General features: G+C 36.5%; 3 protein-coding genes across 3 annotated transcripts; all 3 read right to left on the reverse strand.

Annotated features, from left to right (window-relative positions):
* Window positions 1-656: 656 nt before the first annotated feature.
* LOC131973332 (cytochrome c oxidase subunit 5A, mitochondrial) lies at window positions 657-4,706 on the reverse strand. The gene is made up of 5 exons (XM_059335306.1): window positions 4,553-4,706; window positions 3,609-3,725; window positions 1,390-1,511; window positions 1,150-1,265; window positions 657-1,054 (listed from the first exon to the last, which is right to left on the reverse strand). The coding sequence occupies exons 1-4, from the start codon at window positions 4,623-4,625 to the stop codon at window positions 1,152-1,154; spliced, it is 426 nt and encodes a 141-aa protein (XP_059191289.1). The 5' UTR covers window positions 4,626-4,706; the 3' UTR covers window positions 657-1,054; window positions 1,150-1,151.
* Window positions 4,707-8,569: 3,863 nt separating this feature from the next.
* Window positions 8,570-9,634, reverse strand: LOC131973878 (ribonuclease P protein subunit p25-like protein). The gene has a single exon (XM_059335995.1). It carries the CDS (start codon window positions 9,434-9,436, stop codon window positions 8,765-8,767), a length of 672 nt encoding a protein of 223 aa, XP_059191978.1. The 5' UTR covers window positions 9,437-9,634; the 3' UTR covers window positions 8,570-8,764.
* A 1,518-nt stretch (window positions 9,635-11,152) lies between these two features.
* On the reverse strand, window positions 11,153-20,564 carry LOC131973603 (protein mono-ADP-ribosyltransferase PARP6-like). The gene is made up of 23 exons (XM_059335642.1): window positions 20,405-20,564; window positions 20,098-20,168; window positions 19,350-19,427; window positions 18,942-19,036; window positions 18,043-18,103; window positions 17,848-17,938; window positions 17,690-17,756; window positions 17,459-17,608; window positions 17,226-17,367; window positions 16,983-17,114; window positions 14,770-14,865; window positions 14,561-14,653; window positions 13,842-13,967; window positions 13,667-13,732; window positions 13,447-13,514; window positions 13,285-13,333; window positions 13,041-13,153; window positions 12,860-12,932; window positions 12,176-12,245; window positions 11,975-12,054; window positions 11,822-11,885; window positions 11,632-11,716; window positions 11,153-11,510 (listed from the first exon to the last, which is right to left on the reverse strand). Exons 2-23 carry the CDS (start codon window positions 20,152-20,154, stop codon window positions 11,414-11,416), a joined length of 1,953 nt encoding a protein of 650 aa, XP_059191625.1. The 5' UTR covers window positions 20,155-20,168; window positions 20,405-20,564; the 3' UTR covers window positions 11,153-11,413.
* Between the last annotated feature and the right edge of the window lie 2,990 nt (window positions 20,565-23,554).

Below are 23,554 nucleotides of genomic sequence, written 5' to 3' on the forward strand. Positions count from 1 at the left end.
TATAACAGAGGGACTTTGCAGGGTTGGGTTAGTAACTCCAGTCTTTGATCATCCTGGAGCTGATCATTGGCTGAGCCTTTGCCATTCTGCTTATTCTTTCATCCATTTTGATGGTTGTCTTCCATTTTTTGCCACGTGTCTCTGGTTTTGCTCTCCATTTTAAAGCGTTGGAGATCATTTTAGCTGAACAGCCTATAATTGTTTGAACCTCTTTATACATTTTCCCCTCTCCAATCAACTTTTTAATCAAAGTATGCTGTTCTCCTGAATAATGTCTTGAACTACACGTTTTCCTCAGGCTTTCAAAGAGAAATGTATGTTCAACAAGTGTTGCCTTCATCCTTAAATAGGGGCCACCTGATTCACATCTGTTTTTTTAACAAATTACCCTTGGAAGTAATTTTTCCTCAACCTAATAAAGGTGACGTCCACGGTGATGAAGCATAACCGTATGTTTCTATCAACCAATACACAACTTTTAAATCCTTAAGTCAATGGAGTTTAAGAATTGCCAACTTTCACCATTTAAAAAATAAATAAAAAATTTAAGTCATATTTAGCATCAGTATAGTTTAATATATATCAGTTGTGTTGATAATAACATTAGACCATTTGCCATTTGAACATTTTTATTTAACAAGCATGTAAATTGTCCCTGAAATGAAAACAGATGAAATAAAGATTGAATACAGTAGAATGATTTTTACATTCACGTGAAAACGCTGCTCCCTGGTGGCAAAATGTGACTCTCACAAGAATGTCCACACACACACTCTGCTAAAACAACATGCACTGTAAAAGTGACACTCTGCTGTCTATTAAAGCAACTTCTAATGAATTGAGTGTATTGCTTCAGTAAGTACTCTCAAACCATTTAAAATATCCCAAAATATTGTGATACTCAGTAAAGATACACTTTCCTTTATTAGGTTCATCAATATTTTACAAGCTAAAGAACTTAATAAAGGCCAAATTAAATATCACATGTATTATATGAGGCAAAACATGTAAGTACAAGGGTTCTCTGTCACGGGGTTATCCTCCGTCTTTAGATCTGAAACAAAACAAAGTTCTGTTAGATTCCCCTTTTGTGACAAATCTGGGAGGGGAAAAATAACACATGACTGATAAGAGACTTTTAATACCTACTTTTAGACTTTGTCAATGCCGAGCTCTTCAGGTGTAGAAATGCCAAGCTCGTCCAATGTTGGCCGCAGCTCTTGGATCAGATAAGGGTAGATCTCTTTATGAGGACCAGCTTTATCCTGAGGAAATGACAAATGGTGAAAAACATTAATCATTAACTTGTGACTATCAACTGTAAAGATGCTGGTTGGAAACATTTCCCGATTTATTACCAAGCTCAATAAGTGTGCTTCTTTCTCTCACCTTCACAGCTTCCAAAATTCGGATGGCACTGGCTAAATCATTTAACCTCCGACAGGCTCTCAGTGCCGCCTCAAGAATCTTTGGCTCAGGTACCAGATCATAACCGATCAATGTGTTCATCCCTGAAAGAAGGAATTACATCCTTTAAATTTATAGAAACAGACCAAAATAAAAAACTTTTAATACAAGATGCATTTACTTTATTCCGTCTGTTGCTAAGAGGATAAGGCTGGCTTTTCTTTCCTTTTCTTTTCTTTTTAATGTGAATATATATCCCATAAAAAACAATAATTAACCAATCCTACTAAAAAGTATTTTCTGTGTATTAAAAGTCTGATTAATGGTATTGTATTGCTCCGTACGATAGACCTCTATAAATGAGCCAGTTACTGGGTGACATGTTCCTTAATTTAGATAAACAATAGTTATACTACACACACCACTCTGGAGCTAAAAATACTCACGAGTGTACAAGTGTGTAAATGTGGCTGAAAATAGTTCCCAATAGTTGCACTATTTCCTTGAGTAATAATGATTACATCTCATATTTGTACTCATACGAAGTCAGAAAAAAATTACATTTAATTTAATTAAATTTAAAAACGTGCAGCTGTTCTCGGAAATTATTGACCCTGTTTTAACAGTGAAACTCTACATTTGTGACTTGTTTGTATACATGTTCGGTAGCAGTCAGTCAATCACTAACAAGGTAGGAAAGATTGTCAGTGCTGAAACAAACGAACATAGAGCTAGTTTTGGTCTTTCATAGGAATTGTTGACAGTTTCAAAGTGTTTAATATTCCCTACCTTACCCTTAAAGGTTGTCTTAATATACAAGTTGGGCAAACAAATGCTTTCAATGTGAAACTGCAAACCAACGACATTTGCAACACTACTTCCTGCATGTTTTTGTGTGACGTTCACCCACTAGGAGTGCCGAGTGAATAATTGACAAGTTTTTCTTGTCTTATCATTTCTCACCTGGTAACAAGCCTTTCCCTATATCACTTTATTTCATGCAACTCAGAACTTTTTTTCTGTTGTTCTTTTCTCTTCAGACCAAAAAACAGCCCTGCACTGAAAGAATGTGTGATGCTTCAGGTACCACTGAGATGATGAAATACGATCCAAGAAGTCCAGGGTCAGTGACAGATTAATGTGTCTGAAGGCTTATCAGACGCAAAAACACTGCACAGCTGTTTATAATACTCGGCAGGACTTTAATACTCTGGAAAACTATCCCAGCGTCAATCATAATGTGTGTGCTTGCACACCTTTTTTACACAGCACTGTTTTTTATCTGCATGTGGCCATAACCAATCAGAATGGTACACAGTAACTGGCTGTGACGGTTGTATTGACTGTTGCCAGCTATGACATCTCAACAACTTTTGGTACCGACTAAAAGACACAAAAGTTCTTGTATAGCTACTTGTCTCACATTTAACATTTAAAACTGAGGATTCCTTCACAAAAGTAATAAAACTAGTTTGTAGAAAAACATGTACATGTGTTACTTTAGACAATTGTATTGGGATGGGGTTAAAAAAAAAGTATGTTAGAGGCCTGAATTAAACATTTTCAATTGAAGTGCTAATTTGCTACCCGAGTTTCAGAATAGTACAATACTTTGTTTTGGTATCTATTTGTAAACACCAGCATGTGTGCACATGTGAAAGGGGCCACCTGTCTGGCATGCTTCAAATGAGAGAGCATGTGGCAGCTTGTGTTCGTGACAGAGTGCTTGCACTCTCTTGAATTGTGGTACCTGGCCAACACTGGCTGAATTCACACACAGATCAGGTTTGGCACTCATTCAAAATTTAGTGGACAATTTCTGGAAATAACACTTGCATACTGGTTTAATCATGAATGTTAAATGTTTAAATTTGACTTATGTTACTAAGTGCAGTATACTGTGGGATTTCTTCTTTCTATCCTATCAATAAATCAAAAAAATGAACAATTTAATTACAGTAGTGCACTCATTCTGTATTATCAAAGCACTTCATCCTAATGGATTTTCTCCAAATGTCAAATCAGACGAAACTTCCTGATCACAACTCTCTGTTGACTCTTAGTAAACACTGTATTATTGCTTAAGAACAGCTTTGACCTGCTACACAAGAAAAAAAACTGATGACCCTAGGCACCAGTTTTTAATTTCACAACGCAAATAACTTTGCTTGATTCAGTTTCACTGTGAAAGATAAAAATACCTTTTCTCAGCTCCCATGCGTCAATGTCTTGCTTGTTGAAATAGGTGACCCAGCGGGCATCAAACTCCTCATCGGTCTCTTGCATCCCATGTGAGTAGCACCTTGAGGCCAAAACAGCTGCACAATAACAACAGTTTTTTAGTCGGACAACTTATCACCAAGAAAATAAAGCACTTACAGTAGCACTGGTGAGGCAGAAGGGCAAATACATTCAAGGGTATCTACTCTGAGGGAAGTTAGTTGAGGACAAATGCTGTCTAGTATGAAATGTAGCTGGATCATTGCCAACAACCTTTCATGACCTACCAAATGCACCTAGCAGGCTGAATACACTGACAAACAGGAAATGTCTATTCATGTTGTGGTTCTTACACATTTAAGAGGATGTGTGAATTCTTAATTCTAATTATAACATATCTATAGCTACACTTCTCTGATAGAGTAAGACAATGTAAAGAGTGTATGCTTAAACAAAAGAGAAGCCTGTTTTCCAAATGTAACTGCTTTTACCACACTATACATGTTGTCACTGAAGACTAGCTAATCGGCTGAACGCAGCTTTAACTAGTCAACTTTAGTTAACCCAGCTACCATGTTAGCTACAAGCACCCTGCAGCAGACAACAGGCCCCGGATGGAGCCTCACAACTGGGTCATGGCAAGGACACACACACCGCCGAGCTCAATACTAGGGCATTTTAGAGCAACACACTCAAATGTTATGTAGATATAGGTGGTATTAAAGAAAAAGCTACACAATATGAGAGGAAAAAAATAACATGTTTAACAGTGCGGCGTATATTTAAGCGATAAATACACCGGCTAAACTAGCTTAGCATCGCAATGTGCCGACAGCCACACACGACTTCAGTTACAGCTTCGCCCGGACAGCTTCAAAAGCCAAATGACAAATGAATACAAGGTTACAGATGAATAATCAAATACCTTGGCACCGTGGCTGTGTGCGGGTTAAACTCCGCACACCAGAGACCGAGAGTCGGACGGCGGCTCTGAACATGTTGTTGGACAGCTGAGCTCTGCAGGAGGAAGCTAGGCGCTAACTCGCTTGGCCCGTCACGTACGCTATCCCGTGCTGCGCATGCGCAAACCGCAGCTCATTGACATATTTCTGTAATGTGACCTCCTGGATCTGACTTTGACCTAGAAATAAAATACTGTCAAATGCCTGTCCTTTTTATGATTTTTTTCCCTTCATTTTCTTTTCTTTTCTTTGAAATATAATAATATAGTAATAAAGCTTTAATGCCATAGTGCTTAACAGGATTGTTTGCACCCCATGATGAACAATGAGAGCAAAGATGTGGTTCTCAGTTGTGCCAACATGTATTTCAGAACAACATGCAATTTATTCTAAGGAGAATAATCTACTGACCATGAATGTCAAAAGAATGCATGTTAACTGTTGATCAACTTCAGTCCTGATAAAAACTATCAAATATTCAATTAAATATCAAATCATTTAATATTTGATAGTTTTTATCAGGACTGAAGTTGATCAAAAGATTTAACCCCAAAAAGTTGGAAAAACATATATTTCAGTAATATTTTTAAAGCGTTATTTAGAAGTGGACATGTCTGCTATCAAGTGGCCAAAAAGGTTTTTTTTTTTTTTTTCATTTTAAATCTGACACTACACAAAAACTAAAAATGCATCAAAATCAATTTTGTTCTTAATCTTTGACCTACCCAAGGCTGTGATAAAAACCAATGCCCCAGCCAAAAATGATTTATTATATGGAAAATAACTCAATTTTTTTTTGTTTTTTCTTTGAAAAACAGTGACAATGTGCGATCAAACTGTCATTTAAAGGGTTAAAATTCTCAAAATATTTGAATGTTTGGTAGTTTTGAGCAGGGCAGAAGTTGTTTAAGAGGTTTATGCAGAAAAAAGTAGAAAAAAATATTAATCTGTAAAGTTTTTATAGCATTTTTTTGGAAGTGGACATTTTCAGCCCATAGGGCCTGAAAGGGTATTGCATTTTAAATCTGACACTACACAAAAACTAAAAATGCATCAAAATCAATTTTGTTCTTAATCTTTGACATATCCAAGGCTGTGATAAAAACCAATGCCCCGACCAAAAAAAATACATTATATGAAAAATAACTACATTTTTGTGTTTTTTTTCATATAAAACATCAGTGACATTGTGCAATCAAACTGGCATTTAAAGGGTTAAAATCCTCAAAATCTTTGAATGTTTAATAGTTTTGAGCAGGGCAGAAGTTGTTTAAGAGGTTTATGCAGAAAAAAGTAGAAAAAAATATTAATCTGTAAAGTTTTTATAGCATTTTTTTGGAGGTGGACATTTTCAGCCCATAGGGCCTGAAAGGGTATTGCATTTTAAATCTGACACTACACAAAAACTAAAAATGCATCAAAATCAATTTTGTTCTTAATCTTTGACATATCCAAGGCTGTGATAAAAACCAATGCCCCGACCAAAAAAAATACATTATATGAAAAATAACTACATTTTTGTGTTTTTTTTCATATAAAACATCAGTGACATTGTGCAATCAAACTGGCATTTAAAGGGTTAAAATCCTCAAAATCTTTGAATGTTTAATAGTTTTGAGCAGGGCAGAAGTTGTTTAAGAGGTCTATGCAGAAAAAAGTAGAAAAAAATATTAATCTGTAAAGTTTTTATAGCATTTTTTTGGAGGTGGACATTTTCAGCCCAAAGGGCTCGAAAGGGTAGTAAATTAAAGTGGGCCCTGAGGGTTAAATTTTTGATAACGTCTTAAAATTATTATTATTATTTTTTTTAAAGTTGCCATTTTTTTGGGTGGCTATGTCTATTTTTTGGTATAAGGTTAAATATTTTCAATGTCTGATTTTGAAAATAATCCCGAAGTATTCAGTATTCAGTATTCAAGAATATACACGAACAGAATTTAAACCACAAACACTAACTACTTTTGTTCATTAAATAGGTTTGTCTCTGTAAAATCTCTATTTAACTGCTTCTATTTTTAGGGGTATATTATTCAAATATAAAGATGTGTGTACACCCTCCAACAAAACATCATAGCTGAAATGCATCGTTCATTTATTTCAATAATGTTACTTCTGTAAGAAGGGACAGCATCACACAATCCTAAACCAAAACCTTCTCATCTTATGATCCATGACACTGTTTGTCCCCCAAAAGAAGAAAACAATAAAGATTACAGATGCAAACTGTTAATATTTACAAAGACTTTGTACTTTTGCGGTACTTTGTTGAGCTTTTGCATCAGATATATATAATTGCTAATCATCATTCAAACATATAGTTTACATTTCATAACAAAGCGTTGCAAAACACATTTAAATTTCAACATGCACATTTCATACAACAAATCGATCGGAGTACTGCTACCTTTAGTCATCTCACTGAAGCTGTAAACTGATGCATTATTGTATCTTATGCATTAAGAGAATGCCTTTCATTTTGGTCACTGGAGGCAGAGACAATTGTTCACTTTAGTGGTGTTGCATTACCTTTATATACAACAAATATAGAAGTTGAAATCCAGAGGTATTTCATATTTTAGGCAACCTGATGCTGCTAAAAAGACATTACTAAAATAACCACTCGATCATTGTTAATTTTCTAATACTTTGCAGGATTAGTCCAATGTTTATTTATTGTCATTGGAAAATACTGGGTTGCACAACGAAATGCAGTTGTAGCCCCTATATGCTACAGAAGAATAATAATAACAACAAACAAACTATTTTTATGAGGGACTGTGGAGAACGAGTGTCTCAAAACCCAAAGAAAGAAGCTGCTCTGTAGTTTAGTGGTATGGCAGCAGGGTGGTTGTTGCTGAGGTGGGTGTTGTCTTTCAGTATCCTTTGTGCAGACACCAAACCTCACTGATACTGATGCTAATTAGATAGTAGAGCTGCAACAATTAGTTGATTAATCAGTTAGTTGATTGACGGAAAATGAACTGCCAACTATTTCGACAATCAAATTACTTTTAACCCATCCATGGTGACACGCGTGTAACACACACTTTAAATGTTCTATAATCTCCCATATTCAGCTTTATGCTTCACCTTAACTCATAAAGTTCCTTAGCAAGACTGTTTGACTGTGATAAGAAGTGACTTCTCCAAAATGTGGGTTTGACTGGAAACAGAAATGTGAAAAAAGTAGCTAATTTCAAAAAGCTTAAAGTTTAAACCCATTTAACAATTAATGTCCTGTGTTGCATTTAACCTGTTTTGACCATATTTCCTGAACAAATTAATATAAAACAAGTAACAAAAATATTGCTGTGGCATATACGTCACAAGGTATTTAACCTAAAAATCCAAAACCTGATGTGACGTATTTGTCACAAAAACAAAAATGGTGATAGGCCACTCAATTACTTTCACTGTCAAAATTATTTTAAATTAATATATATGCTCTACTCTTCAATTTGAAGTACATTTGACCAAATACAAACAAAAAATAATCCTATCCTATCCTGTGATATATGTTGTGGAGATGCAAATAAAAAAGGCAAATTTATGTTTCTGTAAGCAGAAAATGTGTCTAGTTTAATTATTTTAAAATAAGAAATATCATAAACATAAATTCCATAAACCCCCATTGTAACATATACGTCGCATCACAGATCTTAGGGGTAGTATTTAAAAAAAACATCATAAATGTGTTCTATGTGGTCCACTTGGTCTGTGGTATATCCCCCATAATTTTCCTTTAAGGATAAATAGGTCTGGGTTCTTATGGGTTAAGATTATTTTTTTAAACAAAAAGGCCAAACATTTGCTGGTTTCATGCTTCTTGTTGTGATAATGTAATACTTTTCTTTGTCATGCATGATAATAAATTGAATAGCTTTAGGTTTTTGGCCTGGACACATACTATTTGGAGACATCATTGGGCTTCGGGAAGTTGCATGTTTACATTGTAACTTAGACAAAATGAATAATCGATCAATCTTTAAAAAAAAAAAAAAGGCAGCTGAATTAATAATGGAAATAATCATTAGTTGCAGCCCGAGTAGATGGGCACCAGAGATGTTCGAGGCAGTTTCAATCTGCCGCTTCACAAACCAGGCCAGTTTGTAATGTTTCCAGTCAGGATGCTTTCTATTGCTCTTGTGTAAAAGTAAACAAGAGCTCTCAGACTTTCACGGAGAGCACATCCTCCAGTCATCCAGGCAGACTCTCTTGGCTGCGTGCTGTGAGCAGGGACTGTGAGCTGCCCTGATCAGAGCTCTGCGTCTGTCTGCATCCTCTGTGGGAGCACTCAGGGTTTCAGGGGGTTGGTATCCGGGCTCCTTGGGATCCAGAGGGTCTTTAGAGAGCAGGATACAGATGGCAGAAACTGTCCTCTGCATGGTTATACCCGGAACTCCCTGTTGTGGACTCTCCCAGAACTCATTTATTGTCTTGTAGTAGAGCTTGGACACCTGGTGGAGCCCTCCCACTTTACGTTTCAGAATCTCCACACAGGTGATGGTTTTGGTGACTCCTCGACCTGAGCCAGTGAAGACCACCTGTCTCAGTGATGTCCCGGTGCTGTCTTTCCCCTCGCCTTCCATGCGAGCTGTTGCAAACCGCAGCAAATTGCGGATCTTGCTTCCTTCTTTCACTCGCATGTGCAGGGAGTCTGCTGCCAGGCCGGGGATCGGATAGGGACTGCTGTCCTCTGTGCGGCTGACTCTCCTGAACTTGCTCTGGCCAAGTTTTGGAGACAAAGATGAAGATGGGACATCAGGGTCGAATGAAGTAGACTGCCGTTCCATTTCATTGTTGCTTGTAGCATTTGAACTCTTCATCTGACCCCTGGGTTCAGTCATGTTTTTAGAAAGTAGCGGAATAACAGTGAATGCTGTTTCTGAGCCTGCAGCCTTGGATTATTTGCATACCTCCCTTGAGGTCCAAAACACGTTTCTTGTCCATTTAGTATTAAAAAAAAAAAAAAAACTGATCAGCTTTGTAATCCAAACTTGTGACTTATCCTGGTCTTCTTTCAGTCCTCTGTCCATTCTGCATTCCCATTTTGTCTTCAGAGCACCGAGATGACAGCCAGCTGTATGAAGAGGGTATCTCTTCCTCTAATCCCATTGACGTGAAGGAAAAGATGTCCTTGCTCTTTTCAGCACTGAGGACAGCTGATGCCAACAAACACATATGAGGCTCAGAGAGAGACATGTAGAGTGGGACATAGTGCTCTTAAAGGCACATGCAACATTTAAAATATGTCTGCCACATTCTAGTTTGTTGGTTATGGAGCAAAGCTTTTGTTAAACCCTAAAGGGCTCGGAGATTGTATTTGTCCATGTGGATGCTTGATTTATATGGATGAATTAACATGAGTTAATGAGATTTAACAAGGCGTGCAGTTGAAACAATCCTTTGTTTTAACTGAATTAGTTTTAATTGTTTACATTCTTAATGTGCGTTGTGTGTTTTTTTGCAGATATTGCACCAAATTACAATCTGACTGTGGTAAAAGATATCTAGAAATAATACAATAGTAATGGCAACATATCATGGTTTTCATGACAACTTTCCCTCTGCACTATCATCAGAGAGCCATATGGTCCTTGAGAAATGTCTTCCTTTGGGCTATTGCAGCAACTTCACAGTTCTCCTCCCTTTAGTCCAACGCCTGCTGGGCTGACCCAGAAAATGCTTGCTCCCTCATTTGTGCCTCTTTTGAGTCAATGACATTTAGGAGGACAATCATACCTTGGAGCTGCTGCATTAAAAAAAAAAACTTACATAAAACCTTGTAAGAAAATATCTGTATCCAGATGCAAACAAAGGTTTTTTTTTGCCACCTAGAGGCTTCCTTTAGAGGATCAGAGCCAGGGGAGGAGGTCAGGAGGCAGCTGTGGGGCTCATATGGAACCAGTATACTGTTATAATGGTGCATTTCTGCCTCACATGATTGTTTGCACCCTATGATGAACAATGAGAGCAATGATGTGGTTCTCAGTTGTGTCAATATATTTCAGAACAACATGCAATTTATTCACAGGGGAATAATCTACTGGACATAAATGTCAAATAAATCCATATTTACTGTCTATCAGTGAAAATATTCCCATTATGACAGTTTAGATAATAACTGGTTTACTGGATTTCCTGCATGTGCCACAAAAACTATTGATTTAATCATTGTGTGAGCTTTTTTTCTAGTATAGCCATGCAATTATTTTTATTTTTGACATCTGGTGTGTTATGCAGTTGTTTAGTGTTGTTTAAATATCTGCAGCAGTCTCTACTTACAGAAATTTCAAATGTGTGAGGTTTTACTGGCTGTGTTAGTGATGAAAAAGCCCTCAGTAGTTGTTATTGGTTACACTTCCATCTTGTGGTACAGAACAGATATTACAAATGACAAAGTGTCCCTTTGAGCTGTAAAAGTTAAAGACTTTATCTGTAGAACAAAAAAAGTAAATACTGAAAATGTTTATTTAAAAAATGTGTTTATAAAAACATACAAAATATGTATTTACAGTGCAGTTATCACATAGATTTAAATGACACCAGACTTTATAAAAAGAATTTAAAATATAAGGCAAAAACAATTTTACAGGTGTATGACACAACAACTTTCCTCCATCCATATAGCTGTTCTTGTGAACTTGAGTTAGTGTTTTTTATTCACACAAAAGCTGATGAATGTAATATAAAGCATTGTTTTATTTTCAAAACCAATAAGAGCCAAACTCAATATGTTTGGCCACAATGAAACTAAGACCTATTCTCAGTCAGAGTTTTTTCATAAATTAAATCTGCTCTCTAATCAGAATTCATTTGTTTTCTCAGCATTGCTTTGAAGCAATCACTTGTAAAATTTCCCATTCGATCCTGGCATCCTGAGTGTCGATGTGGACATCTCCCACCTGGCCGTTCTCATACCTGAGAAAGACAAAAGCAAGATATTGTATAGTCGACAGTATAGCCTAGAAATGCATCATTATAAAGAAGGTAGAAAGGTTTTCAAGACATTTCTGTTTTTGCAGCTTCATATTTTACTCACACAAAAAGGAAACGTGTGCACACATGGTCGGATATCGGACACACCCAGATGTTTCCGTGTTTTTGAAGGTACTTTGAAGTTATGACTGTCAAGAGATGCAGTCGACTATTATAAAACACTGCCACAATATCAGATCTGATATTATTCAACCAAGGCTCTTTGTACCACAAATGCATTATCTCATATGTACCTTCACAGAGAGCAATGCAGTTGAGGTTCCTGTTTTGCAGAAACCTGGTTTCCCCTGGCTGTTCCTAAGAAAAGGAAAGAATACAGGATGAGATACAAAAACACAAGAGAAGATGTCTATGGTGTGAGAGAGACAAAGTGAAAGATTATCTACCTGTTTGATTTTGTTTATTTGGTTGTATTTCTTTATGAGTTCTTCTTTGGTTGGCATTTCATGTCGCCCTTTACCCATCTCTGCACAAAGAGGAAGTTAAAAAACAAAACATGCTAGAGTCAATAAGTGATGGTAATCTTTGCATAAATATGTAATTTTGTATGCAGAGTATTATGAAAGAAGTATAGTATGCATTCATACCAGAATATCCAAATGATATGCTTGAGATAGGACTCAGATAGATGCCTTTTCCATATGCAGCTCCATGAAGCTTCAATAACAAACAATGTGAACACTTTAGTTGGTTTCAAATCCTGAAAGGTTTTTCCTTTCCTGAATAGGTCTAACGGTACAATTCCAGGTCAAGTGTGTAGGACTTATGGAGATGTTTTAATAAGAGTATAATCACCTGAAACTAAACATTGGTGTGCTTTCATTAGCTCAAAATGGGCTCTTCATAACTACATAGAGACCAGGGCTGTCAGGATATAGGATTATCAGGCCAAAATAATTCACAATGATATTATTGCAAAATCTGGAGAAACACATTACAAGAAAAATATTGAAAATGATAATGGTATCCGTGGTTACTTTATGCATTTCATCTCTAATAAATTAAACTCAAATGAGAGTGTAGCGAGGAGAGTCTGTAACCATAAAGGCATACAAAAAGAACAGTTACACTTAACAGATAATGAAAAGGCAGCCAGATGAACTGATGAAAAAAAAATCCACAAGGTCTAACTCCTGGCACGGAAATGATTAAAGATGCCACTAAATCCGACCTCCTTTATTTATCTAAATCTGACAAAAAAAACCCCTCAAAAATCAAATGTAATATTCACTGTTACATGATTTAAATTAACTCATATATTCAGACTTTACCTGTAACTTTGTATAAGAGGCATTAATCAGTCCATTTCTCAAAATAGAGTGCCAGTTTTCAATGTGGGAACCACTGAAAAAAGAGAAAAGAGGGTCTGGGTGTATGAAGCAGGGATCATATTCTGCATGCAGTGTTGATATGAAAGTTTTAAATTAGTGCCACAGCTTTGTTTTTACTCACTGGAAAGCAAAGGTGCTGCCATAAAGTTTCCTGGCAGTTTGAAAACGAGCCTCTTTGGTTGGAGGGCTGCTGATCAGCAGGAACTGATGTGGTGTGTGCATGAACTTTAGTTGCTAGTAGAAAAATAGAAGAAAATATAAAAGCCTGTATATCATATAATATTTGGCTACTAATTTGAACTACTGCTGCTGTAAAACTACTGCATTAACACGTCATATTCTAACTGCAAACTGCTCTATCATACCCTGTTCGGCGGAAGCTTGACAATGTGTGATCTGTTGCTTGCTAAAATCCTGTTGTCAAACATACAAACACACACCTGGATGTGAATCTAAGAAACACCCAGATTCATGACATATCAAATGAATGAAACAGAATGAAAATGTGTTCAGATTGTGTCACTCACCACTGCAGTAAGGGGTGAGCGAGAGGGTCTATCTTGTCCATCTGCTTCTTTATTTCAGAATATGGGCCCTGGAAATGATAAGATTCAGTGTTATCCATTTCATTTTAAGGCTTTTAACTGTCAAGAAAACATTCACCAGCTTTCAGATTATTGTCAGACAAGAAGAACCAGATATGAATTTTGAAGACGGTGTCATGAGATTTACTTTAAGATCAGTCACCTGTGACATCCTCCTGATTAACAAGATGCTGTCCAGCGCTTTTTGCAGCCTTTCGTAGCTCTTCCTCTGCAACAAAATGAACATAGGGCCTGCATGATTCCTCCAGAATGAAAAGAAATGACATACTGAATACTTTATTATAAATCAAAGAAGTTTAGATTAGCTCAGCTCATACCTTTGGACTAAAGGCGAGTGTTTTGGGGTTGCACGGATCAACAACAGAAGGGTATGGTTCAAATATGATGCTCTTGCGTGAAGACTGAAGTGCAGCTCTGCACATGGCCACCAGCAGGTCCACTACCTGTAGAACAACCACAATACATCCATTTTAATAAGGATCACAGAGGTTAACAACCTTTTTATATTTTATTATTTGTAATGCATACCTGATAAACTGTACAATTAAGCCACATAATTAACGCACAACTGCAGGAAGTTTACGTAAAACAAGTGATTTGGAAGCATTTGGAGCAGATTATTTCCTGAGAATATTGCAACAGAGATTTATTTTGTTGCTCATTTTCTGTAAGTTTAACAAAATGCGCTGTGTCTTTTTTTCCCACATTTAATCATATGCACTTAAAAGGCTTCTTTTTTATGTATAAATCCATTCTTCTGTTAATTCTGTGTTAGGTCTTTGCTGTGCCTTTATCCTTTGAGACCGTTTTAAGTTTATACCTTGAAAAACAATCCAAAGTTTAAAAATATTTAGTTTTCATCAAATAAATAAATAAATGAATTGCTGGGCCAAAGGTAAGCTGAAGTTTTCTGACACCTCTTAAAATGAAGGTCTTGTGACCATGCCGTGAAGCTTTGGCAACACCTAGTGGACATTAGGTTCATAGATCGGGAACAACCAGCGACCCAGACTACTTATAAAAGTGTGTTACTAACCTCTGCACCAGTGGCCACCTCCTCTGTCGCTCCAGACATAACCCCCAACGTATAGAAGGAAAACACACACAGCTCTCTGGTGCAAACCGCTGGCTACAAACACACAGAAAACAAAATAGTAACAATATAGTATCAGTGAAGTGCAGTTTTTGTTTTAACTCAGAACTTTAGCCAGATAATCACCAGCTAATTTATTTGTAGAAATGTACCTTTAACATGGGGCTATTCTGAAACACATGCCGCTCATCACAGACAACACAGAATTCATTCAGTGTGGGAAGTCTCTGCTCAGCATACCTCATCATCTGTGAACACAGTGGAAAACATCATTACATAATTATATATGATTTATTTAATAGCACATAAAATCAGTGGTGGAATGCAACTAAGTACATTTACTAAGTACTGTACTTTCTCTATTCTGAGGCAAGTATTATACTTCTTTCTCCACTACATTTAGCTGCCAGGTTTAGTTACTTTTCAGGTCAAGATTTAACAAAAAACGTGATACAAACATGATTTAAAATTATTAGACATTTTTATAAATTAAACCTCATAACATTATAATAAGTAATTAAATGAGCCCTATCTTGAGAAAATTGAAACTCTGCTTACGTAAATGCATCAATACAAATAATCAAATAATATATTTGGAATATATATAATAATATGAGTAGAGCCATTCTGCATAATGATACTTTTACTTTTGATACCTTAAGTACATTTTGATAATACTGATACTTTTGAAGTTTTGAATGCAGAACTTTTACTTGTAGTGGAGTAATTTCACATTGTGGTATTAGTACTTTTAAGTAAGGGATCTAAATACTTTTACCATCAATGCATAAAATGAACACTAACAAAACAATTTAAATAATAACACAATGATTGGCTGGCAACTATATGCCTGATAAGGTCCACATCTATTTGTAACTGGCTGAGAGAGAAACTCAGTACAAGATACTTCACAGGCTGCATATTACTCCTGTTAACAAAAATGACCACTCCATATCTCCTCAGAAAATATGTGCAACTTAGAAATGACATATTTCCATCACTTTTGGGAATGTAAATTTCCAGATTTTGGACACTTATTTCAAAGGTAGTCAGTGGGATATTTAAAATAAAATTAAGAAAGACCCTGGGGTTTTCCTCCTGGGCCTTCCCTCTCGGGACTTGTATCTCACTGAGTCACAGCATAAGCTCCTTGATAAACTCCTTCTAGTTGCTCGAAAGTGTATATTAAAAAACTGGATCAGAACTCTTCCACCTTTGTCACCCTTTGGTACAGGGAGATCTTTGATATCCTCCCTCATGAAATATTACAAGCTGCTGTAAAGGGTAAGGACGAGTTGTTCTTAATGTTTGGACACCCTTCCTTGATTATATATCTGCAGATCTGAAAAATCTGCTGTTAATGGGCAGACGGCTCTCTGACTGGAAAAAATGAGTACATATTGCGGACTGGAGACAAACTACTTTTTATAAATTATTATGTCATTATTATTGTCTTGGTCATTATGATTACTTTCACCTTTTTTTGCCTTATTTTGTATAGCATGTGCTGTCTGACAGGATAGAGTGGGCGGTCCTGTTTATGTGTTTTGTATTGTTTATGTGTTTAAAACTAATAATAACACAACACGTTGCAGGAAATAAAATAAAATGTAACTAATTACAATTTTAAAGAATTCGTTTCAAAACATAAATTCCTCATTCTGTATCGAGAAAGTACTATACAGATAAAAGAAAGGATTATTAAACCAAATAATCACAATAGAATAAACATAATAATTTGAAGGAAATAACTGAGACTAAAGCTTAACTAAATGTCAGTTCTAGGATTATATAAGAAGTTTTGTGACAGAGACTGACTAATTTAAATCTTGATGAGGTAGAAACACACAGCAGTTACAGTTTGGAGACAACTGCTTAATCATAATTATATAAAATAAGAAATTGATGAATGAGCAATAACAGAGAATAAGTGGTTTATGATAGATAATAAATGTATATTTTGATCATGATTACTGGGTAAGATTTACAAGATCTACAATTCTGCACAATTCTACGATGTCATTTTGCAGACGATTTTATCCAAATCGACGTACATTTAAGGGTTAATATGACATAAGCAAAGATTAAGTCAAAAAATGAGTCCATCTGGATGTAAGTGCTATCAGGTAGTGCATAAGGACAGAGCAAATACTTCTTGTTTATTTCCTATTTCTATCTGTGCAGGTTATGTGTGAAGGAGTTCAGTAAATAGCTGCATCTTTAGTCTCTTCGTAAATGTGTGTTTTATATGAGCAAAAACAGACTTAAATAAAAACTAAAATACAATGTCACACTGTTGTTATCACATTGCATGTGCCTGTCACCTCTGACAAATTATAATATTAATTGATTTGTCATTATTTACCTGCACCAGGAAGCCATGCTGCAGAGACGGGGTGGTCTTACAGTGGCTGATGGCCTGCGAGGAGAAAAGCAGCTCAATCAGCTGTTTGGTGCTGAGCTGTGCTGACGACTTGACGGCTGACACCATCACCCTCTGTGGTAAAACGGACACAAACACAATTATTAAACACTTAGAAGGGACAAAACCAGGGCAGCAAAGGATAAATACTCAAGTTAAAGTCAAAGATGTGTGTTTTGAATCCACCTTTCCACTGGGCGTGTAGGTGAAGAGCTCTCCTCTGGGATTCTTGATCGAGTAGTTAGTCGTATGATTTGTGAAACGGTTCAGTTTCATTGGTGGTGACAGGATCCTTCCTTTCACAGTGGGCTCCTGGAGCTCAGTGGGCCTGCTCACAGCGAGGTGAGGAAGCAGTGAATAGAGACTTCACCACAGAATGAATCAGAAAGAAAAGTGTCAGATTTATTAGATTCACATACTTTGTTGGCGGGAGCCAGATGCTAAGTCTTGCACGAAACCTCTTGATGGTCCCACTTGGTCTGAACCAACTGTGTCTTCTTTTTTGTCGGACTATGATGTTCTCATTGGTCAGATGTTTCCACTCCCGAGATAAGAAGACAGTGAGAATACTGGGTAACAAAAATAAGGAGTTAATTAGCAATCAGTAGGCTTTGAATACCACAGAACTAAAACATTAAAACAACTCTCACTTCTGTAGTTGTTTCTTGAGGCTGAAATTATCTTTGTTGGATGGTTGAAAGACGTCGACTGAAGGTGCTGTGGTGAGAAAAACAATTTGATCAGGTGTCACATTGACTCATTTAAATGTATAGTAAATCTGGTTTGCAGCAGTGTTGTTGATGCTCACCAGGTCCGTCCAGATATCGTGATGGAGAAAAGTGCAGACGGATAACGATGGGCTCTGACGGGTTAATCATCAAGGCCCTGGCCACTTCATCCTGTGGACCCCACACAGTGCAACCATATTAAACACAACAAGATACCATGACAGCAAACGCAGATGTTTTGTACTTTAATTTAGTGACTGGGAAATTTAACTTACATCCAAAATGTTGGCATTTATGTTTAAGTCAACATCCACATCATCAATTGACCCATACTCCCTGGAAGAAGAAAAGGAAGTGAAAATGAATGATCCTTTTAAAGACATAGATTTCTTAAAAATGGGGTTGTATGAGGTAATTATCCATAGTCAGCGTGTTACCTACAGTAGATGACGATGGCCCCAGTTCAGAGAAACAGGCAGGGGTACTGGCCCAGCAGCTAAGCAATGTACTGCTGTGGAAGGGGCCAAAAATGCATCTTATAAGATTTTTAAAAAAAACGGTCAGTGTAATTGTACATTTGAACGCTTTACCTTGCCGCCAGACAGCTCTGTTTAAGTTTACTTGGGGGGGAACTAAAGCTTTTATCTATGCTCTCCTCAAAGCCACCAGACTCCTTTGACAAAAATGCAAATTTTACTGATCGTTTGTTTGTGTTAGCCTATTGCATATGAATAACGGTGAATCTGAACTAACCCTTTAAAACACAAATATAGCACAATAACACAAATAAATTAACTGATTGCAGCAGTGGACCTACAACAACTGTGTTCTGAGAGTTCAAATTACAGTTGTTGTTTTTTTTTACAGAGGAATCTGGTGGCTTTAAAGAAAAGTATAGATAACAGTTTCAGTTCCCTGTCAGAAAGGGCTGTCTGATGGCAGTGAAATATTAAAAATGTTGTGTGCAATTAAAGGAATTTTTGTCAGATTTTTTAGGTGAATAAAGTATGTTTCACTGCTGCCTCTGCCCTCCGTGCCAATACTTCTGCTAGTTTCTGCAAACTGGAGCCGTACCAACTACTACTGCACTGACTGGATAAGTAGCTCATAAAAGCCCACTTCAAAAAAACAGAGCTATCCTTTTATGACCCCGAATAAGAAAAGATGTTCTAACCTGATGGAGACTGCAGAATCGGAATACAAAGTCCTGACTGCCTCGATGTCAGTGTCCAGCTGAGGGTGGTGAGTCAGGTCAGTGGCACAGCTCTCCTGTGGAGACAAACACTAACACACTTATCTTATGGTTCAAACAGCTCAGCACCACAAGGGGCTGAGAGATTAAACAGGCCACATATTTGTACAAGAATGGCCAAGAAGAAGGCTCTTACTCCTCCTTTAGCAATACAATTAGTTTATTTCAAGATCCGTTGCCTTTCCAACATCCAGTGATCATATGATAATGTGATATTTAATGTGCAACACAGGTAGTTTCTGTAGGTAGTTTCTTTACTGTGGTAAGGTGTGTGATGATAGTTTGTTTTGTGCTATAATGACATTCAAACCACCACATAGTCCTGCTTACATGGATTCCACACAGAATCTCCTCCGAGTCGCTGTCCTCATCAGTTTGGCTGTCTGTCCACTGCTGGCACTCGGTCTCCTGTCGGGTTAATAGGAGAAGCTGTAAATCAAAAGATCCTCTTATTTACACCGCTAATTAGTTCCTTCTGTTCACCCAAACAGAGTCAACTAACCATATAACAGAGACTGACACACATATGCAGGTCATTCAGAGGATACAGTACTACATTTACTAGACTAATAAGACTTGTATGTATGATATCTTACTGCTGGTACACATCTGGGAGGTAGGACAACTCATTATTGATTAGTTAGTAAATCATATTCTTGATTATTTAGGTGATTATTTGGTTGATGAAATACAACACAAAAAAAAGCCAAAAATAGCATATTGAAACATCATGTTAAGTCAGACAGTCTTAAACTAAAAAATATACAGTATTTAACACTGTAGAGGACAAATAAAAGTAACAAACATTCATATTTAGAAGCAGAATTAATGTGTAATCAGTGGATTTCTGGTATTTTTACCTTAAAAAATTAGTTTGAAACATTCTAAAAATTGTTGCTGAATAACTCTACTTAACCAATTAATCAATTAATGATTTAAGTTCTAAAGAAAGACAGCTTTATTGCATGTCAATACAAACAGCTTACAACCCTTAGAACATATCCAGACAGATATATATATATATATATATATATATATATATATATATATATATATATATATAGTCTTATAAACTCACCATGTTTTCAGTTATTTGGCACTTCTTCTTCAGTCTGTTCCTTCCACTATGACCCATTTAAACACTTTATGCTGGAAAATGTGATTTCATTAGTTCAACACTAAGGAAAAAGAAAAACTAAGGAAAATACTGACAGTAATGTGTTCATATATATATGATATATATATAACTGTTCATATACACAATTTAAACTATATTTTCCTGACCAAGATGATTTGAACATTATCAAATATGCAAATAAACTCATGCAACATGTTGATCATGGGGATAATGATGTCTGTGGAACAAAGCCAAAAAAGATGCTTACCTTTCCTTCCCAAGAAAAACTGAGTTTCCACATATTCCAATCAAACAAACAGCTTAATGCCATAAATAAAACAACAGCAAAATTCTAAAGTCCATATGTGACAACAAAACCTATAAATGTTCTTGTTTGATGGCTCGGCTGACTGTTTGGTGTTTGGCCGTCCTCTCCCACTGTGGATTTGAACAGCAGGAAGTCCCACATGTTCTGTCTCGGCTTTCAGTCACATGATTGGCTGCAGATACTGACGGCCTGATCAGCTGAACCTGATCCAGAGAGAGAGAATGTGCAGCTCCTGCACAGTCTCTTCAAGTCTGTGCTTTTATGCTCTCTACCAAACCTGTTTGTGTGATATGAGTGCTATCCTCTCCACTGTGTTTATTCTTACGTATAATAGGACAAGAATAAATGCATGCATCATACTATCCTCCACACTCCTGGAAAGTTGGGTTCATGAATCAGCTTTCAGACTGCGATAAGAACAAAGACCCCTGGCGGCACATTTGAAGGATGGTGATATGGGTGATGTTTGGCATTTATTAGTCTTCCTGTCTGTCTGCTGCACTGCAGTCTGACCTTAATCGGCAGTTACCCTTGTTAGCAGCCGCCTGCTGCTCTGCAGTCTGGCCAGATTAGTCACTTCTAGGTCCGCATACATCTGTGCAAGTCTTCTTTCAACAAGTGATTTTCTCAGAGTAATCCACTTAGACATGAGTGGGTGTTTGTTATGTGGCGGCGTTTATTTATAGTGGGCCGGCACAATAGCATGAACCCCTGTACTTTACGCTGACATTTCCAGGGCTGTGCATGAAAAGTAAGAAAATTAAGCGTCTGAATACAAAAAAATCTAAATTTTTTTGTTGAGGTGAGTCAACACATCTCAGACTCAGTGACAGCAGAACATCACAAGCTCCATAAAGGTATTTGTAGCAGGGATATTGATTTATATTGTTTTATATTGGGCAGTTTTTTGTGTTGTATGTCCACCCACTTCTCATTTGATACACCTACTGTAATATGTCATAAATTATCTGTCCAGCCCACAAGATAATCTTATAAGGAAGTAAACTGAAATAAATACAAGTTTTTTTTTATTTAATTTAAACATATCTCTAATCTGAGATTTGGATATTGCTCTTTGGAGCTTATTTTATTTGATAGAAACAGTAATGATACAGATTAACACACAACAGAGGTATGACAAGCAGCAAAGGTCCCAAGCTGGATTTGAACCAGCAACATTACATAAGGTGTGAGTCTTAACCACTAGGACGCCCCAAAAAAACTGGAAATATGCAGCATAAAATCAGATAAACAAACAGGCAAACAGAATTCGAACACACAAACCACCATTTCACGTGACGAAATTGTTGTATTGAGTTTGGACATCTAAGTATATATATTACTTGTGAACTGACATTGAAATTACTGTAGTGAGACACATTTTTAAAGTAGGGCCTTATTGATGTACAATAACTTAATATGAATTCCACTAGTCAACACATTTCAGACTGAACCAGAAGACACTTAAACCAGCTGTCCACAAGAGAGAGCTGTTGTTGAGAGAGAGAGAGAGAGAGAGAGAGAGAGAGAGAGAGAGAGAGAGAGAGAGATGGATAGTGTGTCCTCATTCATACTATGTACCAGACGTGTGGACTAGAGCCAGACACAAGATGGAAGTCTAAAGATTTAGACTGTATGCTATGTATGTCAGCACTACCTTTTTATTGAATATGTTCAGCTTCACTTGATTTAATAATGGGGATTAATTAATTAATTTATTTATTAACCTTAACCAATTATCCAAGCTTGGGCGAGAATTTGATTTTTTATAAATGTTTTACCACTGATTTATAGATTTATAACATTTTGTTTTCAGTTTTCATGGGAGCTCTCAAAGTTGTTTTTACTTAAAATCTACAATTATTATTTTTGCAACTCTGAGTAACACCAGATTTTCCTTTGCAGAATGAATTGTAGGAGAACAGTTTTTTTCACTATAGCATACTCAAAAATGAAGCAGATTTAGTATGCATGTGGACTGTTTTGAGGATACTTAATTCTGCTACTTTGTACTGTAAAAACACTACAGTCTCAAAACCTTAATATAACTGTAAATGTAGAAGTGTAGATAGAAGCAAGTGATATAAGTATAAGTGATTTTGTTGTGATTGCATCATAACCTGTTGCAGACATTTCATATATTCTGATGCAAAATGAACAAAATTACTTGTGTGTTTCTGCTGTGATGCTGTAAATGTGAACATATGTCGTTGAAGAAAGTGAACTGAGAGCTGCAGCTGGTAGCCTCTTCTGGCCTTAGTCCAGCTCTGGACTGTACATTTATCCATACATGGACCAGAGGAAGGGGAAAAGTCTGGTTGGAGTCAGATTGCCAGCTTTTAAAGGATCACAGCATCTGACACGTTCCAAGAATATTTAGAAATCATAAATGACACATATGTGCAAGAGGTGTGGAGTTAATATATTGGTGACAGCTTTGTAGGACAGAATTCTAAAAAATAATTTTCAATTTTAAAACTTAACTACATATTTCTGTTCCAGTTAAGCATATTTTTTATGGCTACTTTAAGCATTTGTTTGGTAGATCAGGTTAAATAGCTGCCAAGTCAGCAAATGAAGCCTCTGGTCTTAAATAAATAAACTCCAGTAAATGAGCAAACATAAATACATAGTAAAAATATTTAGGATAAATATTATTTCCATTTGTTCAATTATAAGAATAAATATAGTGTAGCTACTGAGCAGGGCTGAGGCAGCACATCTTTACTGTATTAAATAACTATGAGCAGAATGCACATATATGTTGCACATGGAGGGGATCTAGTTTTATGTTGTGGTACAGTATGTTCCTTATATGTTTCTAGGACTACATGGGGTTATATTTATAACCATAACAGCCATTGCTAGAGTGACAACCAGACATATGTTGGAGTTGCACTTACAGTACATAAATTGTAATCTATCTTTAGTGTATGTGTTGCTATACCTGACTGAGTGATATGCATGCAATTGTGCATATGTGTATGTTAGCAGATTGATATTAAGTTTGTATCTCTGCAAGGATTAACTGTTCCTTTCGACTCATCAGCTGTCAAGCTTTCAAGTGCATGTAATTTTCAGCTTGGCTGC

This window comes from Centropristis striata, chromosome 6 (genome assembly GCF_030273125.1).
Source record: "Centropristis striata isolate RG_2023a ecotype Rhode Island chromosome 6, C.striata_1.0, whole genome shotgun sequence".
In the NCBI taxonomy this organism is placed as follows: Eukaryota; Metazoa; Chordata; class Actinopteri; order Perciformes; family Serranidae; genus Centropristis; species Centropristis striata.

What these genes read in the sequence shown, in the direction of transcription:
- LOC131973878 (XM_059335995.1), bottom strand. Translation starts at nt 9,436, where the DNA reads ATGACTGAACCCAGGGGTCAGATGAAGAGTTCAAATGCTACAAGCAAC.
- LOC131973603 (XM_059335642.1), bottom strand. Translation starts at nt 20,154, where the DNA reads ATGGGTCATAGTGGAAGGAACAGACTGAAGAAGAAGTGCCAAATAACT. An exon ending in CACTCGCCTTTAGTCCAAAG is followed by an intron (nt 13,733 to 13,841) that starts GTATGAGCTGAG and finishes ATTTTGTTGCAG; the next exon opens with AGGAAGAGCTACGAAAGGCT. An exon ending in GCTCACCCCTTACTGCAGTG is followed by an intron (nt 13,334 to 13,446) that starts GTGAGTGACACA and finishes GTTTGACAACAG; the next exon opens with GATTTTAGCAAGCAACAGAT.
- LOC131973332 (XM_059335306.1), bottom strand. Translation starts at nt 4,625, where the DNA reads ATGTTCAGAGCCGCCGTCCGACTCTCGGTCTCTGGTGTGCGGAGTTTA. An exon ending in CACACAGCCACGGTGCCAAG is followed by an intron (nt 3,726 to 4,552) that starts GTATTTGATTAT and finishes GTTATTGTGCAG; the next exon opens with CTGTTTTGGCCTCAAGGTGC. An exon ending in CGCATGGGAGCTGAGAAAAG is followed by an intron (nt 1,512 to 3,608) that starts GTATTTTTATCT and finishes TCCTTCTTTCAG; the next exon opens with GGATGAACACATTGATCGGT.